The following is a 6,601-nucleotide window of genomic DNA, read 5'->3' as shown; positions in this document are numbered from 1 at the left end:
GGTTAGGAGAGGACGCGGTTAGGAGAGGACGCGGTTAGGAGAGGACGCGGTTAGGAGAGGACGCGGTTAGGAGAGGACGCGGTTAGGAGAGGACGCGGTGAAGAGGTGCCCCTCCTCTGAGTGCATCCCTCCCATGCAGCGCCTTACTCCTCCACAAAGTTATAGTTCAGTCGACCGAACACCTTCTTTGACGGCAAAACGGAGATCTGATGTGGGAAAAAAAAAAAAAAAGTATTAGAAAAATTAGGTGACTACTCACAAAAGGAAGTGCTCCTCTGATGGTAACTTCTCCGGCAAGGAAGGATCCCCCACTGGGGAATACCCCCGATCGGCGACGTACCTTCTCCAGATATTCGCTAAACTTGTCTAGCAATTCATTTTTCAGCTGCTCGTAAAAAGTCACGAAGTCTGAAAATCTCTTCTTCAGCACCTTCTGGCTGTTCAGGGCTTTGAACTCGAGCACGTATTCCTGAGGGGCGGACAGGACGCAGTGAGTAGATTGATCGATGAGTTGAACCGACTGGACGGCACAGACGTGGTGAAGCACGCCTGCACACACCGCCACACATGTGCCGCCCTACGCTGCCGTATGCACACTTCCTCTCCATGTTCTAACTTACCGTGTAGCTGTAGAAGTGCCTCTTCACGTCGTTCGTCCGGATGATATTTATGATTAGGTTGTCCTTGAACTCGTACTCCGTGTGTCCCTCCATCGTGCACGTCGGGGGAGCGTTAAGTCGGTTGTTCTATATCGTACAGGGATTTTCTAGATCGTGTTGGGCTTTTCCAGATCCTACTCTGTTTTACTAGATCCTACTGGGCTTCTCCAGACCTACTCCGTTTTATTAGGTCCTAACGAGCCCGTTCCGTCTCGTGCAGCCCAGGGCCCCCTTTCTCCTTTTCTCTGCTGGGCGGGCCTCTCCCCTAACAGTCATATTAATGCGCTCAAAGGGACCACACCAATCTGGGCTCCACTGTGCCTGCACGTGTTCATGCAAATGGGGGAAGCTAAACTGTCCATTTGGAGACTCCTTTCCCCTTTGCGTTATGGAAGCGCGACGGAATAGCAATGAAGATTGTCTTGCTTGAGTGGTTGGAATCAACCGATGTGCTCCCCTTCCCCAATGGGAAGGCAGTTACACAGACCCGTACGTTTATGTTTCGAGACAACTGCGCGTTCCTCACCGCATGGACAAACACGAAAGCCACGTACAATCCTCGCTGCTGTCCTTAGAAAAAATGGGCAGCAATCAGTGGAGGAATGCAGAAGTGGCAGGTATGGAGCAGTCGGAGAAATGCAAAAGTTTGAGCAATGTAAAAGTAGGAAGAATGGAACAGTCGGAGGAACGGAGAAAACAGCCATAGAGCCATAAATCACATGTGCACCATTTGGGAAGACAAAAAAAGTCATGAACGCGGGGGGGAAGAAGGACATTCACGATCAAACAGGAAGAGCCCTCTTGGGAAGCACAACCGTGTGGTAGAACTCTCCCAAGAGGGTCGCATACAACTCATAATCACTCACGCAAAGAAGCTTGATGTAACTTCCCTCTTCCTCTCTATCAAGGTGGAATTATGAGAAAAAAAAAAAAAAAAAAAATATGAACATGGTCAGGCGATAGAGGGATCCCCAAACCAAATAAAAAATGTAGGAAAGAATGGCGAATGGAACAAAGTCAACACCAGCGGAAAAGTCACCCACATACAACATGCGTTGAGGGCTACATTCTCATGCACCTTGTCAAGGAAGCACGTTCTGATATTCATAGAATGAGATGCAAAAAGGAAAAAATATATATATAATATACTATTCGAGATGTTTGGGAATGATGACTGATGGGTGAGTTTGCCTTCATCAGAGGGCAGCGCGCCGATGCGTTTTAAATCATCGCGTAGGTCGCGCAAGCCGTTCGGATGCGTTCACGATACGATAAGGATACGTTCGTGAAGTGATGGGGATACTTTGTGATACTTTCCTCATGCGTTACTCTGTGGAATCCATTTGTTCTTTTTTTCTCTTTTTTTTCCATCGCGTGCTCTCTTTTAATTTCGCCAAAATATCTGCTTACAATCTTTATGTTTATCCCCCGGGGGAAGGAGTTTTTTCCTCTCCACGTTTAGCCCCCCCCTCTGTGTCGGTTCCTCGGGATTTTTTTTTTTTTTTTTTTAGTGGGGGGCTCGCATACGCGCATGTAAACACAGTTGAGTGCGATCCAGGTAGTGATCGCTTCAGCCTCGATCTTCCCCCCCGGGGTGATCTCCGTCATATGTGCCACGCGCGTTTGACCAAGAATTGGTAAGACTTGGCGGGAAATTGTCACGAATCTGCTACGAGGTAAACTACAAAGTTGTGACGAAGCTGCTATGAAGGTAACTGCAAAGTTGTGACGAAGCTGCTATGAAGATAACTGCAAAGTTGTCGCCACGCGCGCACACCTCCAAGCGGCGCAGCAGTGCGGGAACCCCACCCCCTCCACTTGCCACACAAACGGGCGATCATTTTTTCTTTCCACCTCCAAGATGATCGGAAGATGCCCCCAATTGGGTGGACAGCGCAGGGCCTACTTTACCGCCATAGTAAGCAACGGAGGGACGAATCGTCCTACTCACATGTGGACATCACTAGGGGGGGTGGACACATCCATACGTACATGTATGCATCTGCGTTGGGTAATTATTGTTTCATTTTATTTTACCTTCTTATTTTATTTTATCTTATTTTTGCTTTCTTTTTTTTTTTTTTTTCCCATCCAAGGACCGAAAGCTGCGCGAAGTGCCATACCTGTCTCGCTACGTCATCCTCGAGCAGTTTAAGAAGAAGCCGCGGTATATGGACGAATGCCCAGGTGGGTGAAGGCGATGCTCGGTTGGCGAGGCGGCTCAGTCCGAAAGGCTACTCTGGTGCCCCTACGCAGTTGTGCCGCCGCCGCACTATCTCGTTTGGCCTAATGGCCCCTCCACACAATACTCTTTTCCACGGCGGCCACCTGGCAGGCACCCCCAGGAGACCCTACGGATACAACTGCTTCGACCGAATCAGATTCAAGCCGACATTCAACCCGTATGTCAAATTGAACAAGGACAAGAAGTACCGACTGGACAATTGGGAGTCTAGGTACCGACCCGTGCCCGCAGTGGGAGGGGCAGAGAAGCGGAGGATCGGCTCGCCCTTCATCTCCATTGACCTCAGTGACATCAGTGACACAATAGGGAGCAGCGCCACCGTCACCGCCATTTTGTGATTCCCCCTGCGCTACCTGCTCCACGCCACCATCCCATTCCTTCTCATCCCCCTCGCAGAAACCCGGAGCGCTTCGACCCGCTCAAGTGCTACGTCCGAGGAAGCAGGAAGGCCTACGACGTCCCCTTCGCGATTCTGCCCTCCAAGGATGAGTTGGGAAACTTCCACCCCCCAGTGTGAGCAGCGAGAAGAGAAAAGAAAAGGGAAGCGAAGCGGAGAGAGAGACTAAGCAGCGTCAGACGAAGCAGTGTCAAACAAAGCACAGAACAACATAAGTAACCGAGTGGTGAACTCTGCTTTGTTGTATTGTCTTGTATTCGTTTTCTCCATTGTTTTTTTTTTTTTTTTCCTTCCCTCCCCGCAGACTCTCCGGGCGGTACAGGGCCGACATAGAGAAGCAGTACTACATGCACGGTAAGTGCTCAGGGGTCCCCTGAGGAGCTGCCCTGAAGGAGTGGCACGTTTATGTTCCTCCAGGATATGCCGTGATCCATTCGAAGGGGCTGGCAATCAGTACCGATCTCCACCCGATCGGTTCTACTTCCTCCCATTGCTTCTACTCCGTTCGATCGGTTCCACTTCCCTCCATTGGCAGACCTCCCCTGGGTGTGGCACAAGAACTTCTACACTGGCACGAGCCACTTCTGCGACAACATGGTCGTGGGGAAGAAGGAGTGGTACCGGCGGGAGCAACAGAAGGAGAGGATGAAAGAAGCCATGGGAAAAATAAATGACTTGGTCCTGGAGTACCGCCAGGTGAGGGTGGCTTAGTGGCTCTGCGGTTTAGTCGCCATGCGGTTTAGTCGCCATGCGGTTTAGTCGCCATGCGGTTTAGTCGCCATGCGGTTTAGTGGTCATGCGATTTATTGACCTGGTAGCTTCTCCACCGCGTAGCTTCACCGCTTCACCACTTCATCGCTTCACATCGCTGCTGCACCATTTGCAGGAATTTCGGGACAAGAAACGATACAACTTCCTCGAGCGAGTGGTAAACACCCTGGGGGAAGACATCGCACACAAGTACATCCGAAAGATTAAGCACGTCCACTTATGATGGGTTCGTCGGTACGAGGAGAGATGACGGATCGATTGGGGCAGCCAACGTCGGAACGGAAGATGTTGTCCTCTCCTACACCACCACGAAACGGCTATCCCATTTGGAGTTTTTTTTTTCACCATGGAAATGATTAAAAATAAGGAAAAAAAAGAGAAAAAAAAAAAAATTAAATAAAAGAACAAAAGAACTGTAATGGTATCCTGTCATAAATCAAAACCTCCTTTGGCAGGGGGAAGGACTCTCTTGACCCGTGGAAAGGCGTTACACACCTACACGCGGATGCTTCTTCGCATATGTGAAATGTGTTGGGAGAGCTTGACCTACGGTGGATCCTCACCAAAGAGGACTAATCCTTTCGATGATCCCACTATACCGTCTTTCCCCCGCACAGCGGGGCACTACTCCTTCGAGAAGCTGCCGATAACACACAGCTTTAGGCTTCTACACGGGGGAGAAACAAAACAGAGGTGAAAAAAGAATATGAGTGGAATGAGAACACATGGGATGCATAACTGGGACGAGCGCGTGGTCAGTGCTGCCTCGTTGCGGCGTCCCACTGTCCCCTTTCGTCGCGTTAGAGAAAGACTCACTTATTGTCTAGGTAGAGGTTAAACCCCTTCAGCGTCTTGTTCAGGCTCTTTATGTAGCTGCGCGGGGGGAAGAGAAATGGCGTTATAGTAATGGTCAGCGGAAGGGGGTCATCGTCGTCCCGTTGGCAAAGAAAGTGGTCATCCTCGCCTCAGCAATTGCAGTGGCGGTCGTTCTCCATCGGCTAGGTCCTACTCACCCCTTCGACTTAAACAAACTCTTGTAGTAATGCTTTATGATGAGGAAGAAAAAGAGACAGACAAACAGCATCAGGGGGATGTTGTTGATGGTGTCCAATACCTGCGGAGGGGGTGGAAGCAGCGAAACGGTGGTGCGGCGAGACCGTGGTGTAACGAAGCGGTGCCATGTTACCACTCCTGTGTGCATCCATACCGTCCTGTCCTCTCGGAACTGCCACGTGACGAACGCCAGCAGCGAGATGAGGGTGATCACCAGGCTTATGCGGACTGGGCAACGAAAAGGGAAAAAAAAGGGGAAGCGAAAAGGGAAAAAAAAGGGGGACGTGAAAAGGAATCCAATGGGGAAAAGAAAAGGAATCCAATGGGGAATCGAAAAAGAATCAAATGGAGGCAATCTTTCCAGTCAGTCGGGTGACCTTATCTGTTGAGGGAGCCCTCCCCGGGGGGAGACACTCATTTGTGCACAACTTCACGCAGTTGCGCGAAGGACTCCACCTCACCACGGAGGAAGAACTTACTCCGCGAGCGTGTCTCAATTTCCTTGTAATGCCTGTAACTGTCGACGGCTGATGTTTCGAACCGAAGCAAATCTGAAGAAAGGGCAGAAGGGGGGAAGGGAATAGCACACATGAACACACGAATATACACCCACACACAAACGCATATGTTTTAACTGACCCGACTGATAATACATTCGTGGAGAAGGTACTCACGAACATGGACCCTCAATGCATCCTCTGGAGGTCCCTCCGCCTACCTTCCTTCTGCGGCTGGTTAATGTTCACGTGGTACACTGGACAAAATGCATACGACATTGTGATTCTTCCTTTTTACGATGATGATGATAAGTGTGGGGGCGGGACAATGGAGCTTCAGCAGGGGACTACTCTCCCTACAGAGGCAGCAGGAAGGTACGCGGGGTGTTGTGGAGAGTATTGGTCGTCCCTGCAGCTGTCGTGCCGCTCCACCGCTGGGCCCAACCGCGCGTCAGATCCACCTCTCTCTGTAATTCCTTCGTTCGTGGGAGGGGGGTCCTCTCGCCGGGGCTCTCCCAAGCCGCGCCGTGTCCACGCAGGTGATTTCTTCCCTCAGCAGGTTGTCGCATGGGCACGCCGGAACGTGTATATGGCTTGAGCCATATGTGATTACATGAACACGCGTGTATGCCACCTGTATGCGACCTCTCTATGCGCCCTTCAACCGTCGAACCAGATGGTGGAGACGCACAGATGGGTGCAAGCCATAGTATAATGACCCATGACCCTGAGATCTATGGATTTTTCGCTTCCTCTTCCTCTTCCTTTTTCTTTTACTCAAGAGTTGCAACACCTGCCAACTGGGGAGTTTTTTTTTAATTTTAATTTTATGTTTTAGAGACAGAGTTTTCCTCTGTCATGCAAGCTGGAGTGCAGTGGTGCAATCATAGATCACTCTAATCGCAAAGTCCAGGGCTCAAGTCTCAAGTGATCCTCCTCCCAAAGTGCTGGGATTACAACATACAACTTAATTCTTGAA

At 50.3% G+C, this 6,601-nt stretch overlaps 3 protein-coding genes across 3 annotated transcripts in view; 1 reads left to right on the top strand and 2 right to left on the bottom strand.

Moving 5' to 3' along the window:
* C922_04369 (hypothetical protein) overlaps positions 1 to 713 on the bottom strand; it is a gene marked incomplete at both ends in the record, with an annotated part of 7,058 nt that extends 6,345 nt beyond the window's left edge. Inside the window, 3 exons of the mRNA XM_008819952.1 lie at positions 148 to 206; positions 341 to 469; positions 621 to 713. Coding sequence (XP_008818174.1) covers positions 148 to 206; positions 341 to 469; positions 621 to 713 — 281 coding nt within the window. The remainder of the gene's footprint in view (positions 1 to 147; positions 207 to 340; positions 470 to 620) is intronic.
* A 1,807-nt stretch (positions 714 to 2,520) lies between these two features.
* C922_04368 (hypothetical protein) lies at positions 2,521 to 4,295 on the top strand (the record flags this gene model as incomplete). The annotated part of the gene is made up of 7 exons (XM_008819951.1): positions 2,521 to 2,577; positions 2,756 to 2,846; positions 2,995 to 3,115; positions 3,301 to 3,417; positions 3,606 to 3,655; positions 3,837 to 3,997; positions 4,188 to 4,295. The coding sequence occupies 7 exons, from the start codon at positions 2,521 to 2,523 to the stop codon at positions 4,293 to 4,295; spliced, it is 705 nt and encodes a 234-aa protein (XP_008818173.1).
* A 401-nt stretch (positions 4,296 to 4,696) lies between these two features.
* C922_04367 (hypothetical protein) lies at positions 4,697 to 5,901 on the bottom strand (the record flags this gene model as incomplete). The annotated part of the gene is made up of 6 exons (XM_008819950.1): positions 4,697 to 4,739; positions 4,889 to 4,945; positions 5,086 to 5,186; positions 5,280 to 5,353; positions 5,605 to 5,676; positions 5,844 to 5,901. The coding sequence occupies 6 exons, from the start codon at positions 5,899 to 5,901 to the stop codon at positions 4,697 to 4,699; spliced, it is 405 nt and encodes a 134-aa protein (XP_008818172.1).
* Between the last annotated feature and the right edge of the window lie 700 nt (positions 5,902 to 6,601).

This window comes from Plasmodium inui, assembly GCF_000524495.1.
Source record: "Plasmodium inui San Antonio 1 unplaced genomic scaffold supercont1.22, whole genome shotgun sequence".
In the NCBI taxonomy this organism is placed as follows: Eukaryota; Apicomplexa; class Aconoidasida; order Haemosporida; family Plasmodiidae; genus Plasmodium; species Plasmodium inui.
The sequence above is the reverse complement of the archived record's forward strand: the minus strand, read 5'-3'. Positions and strand labels throughout refer to the sequence as shown.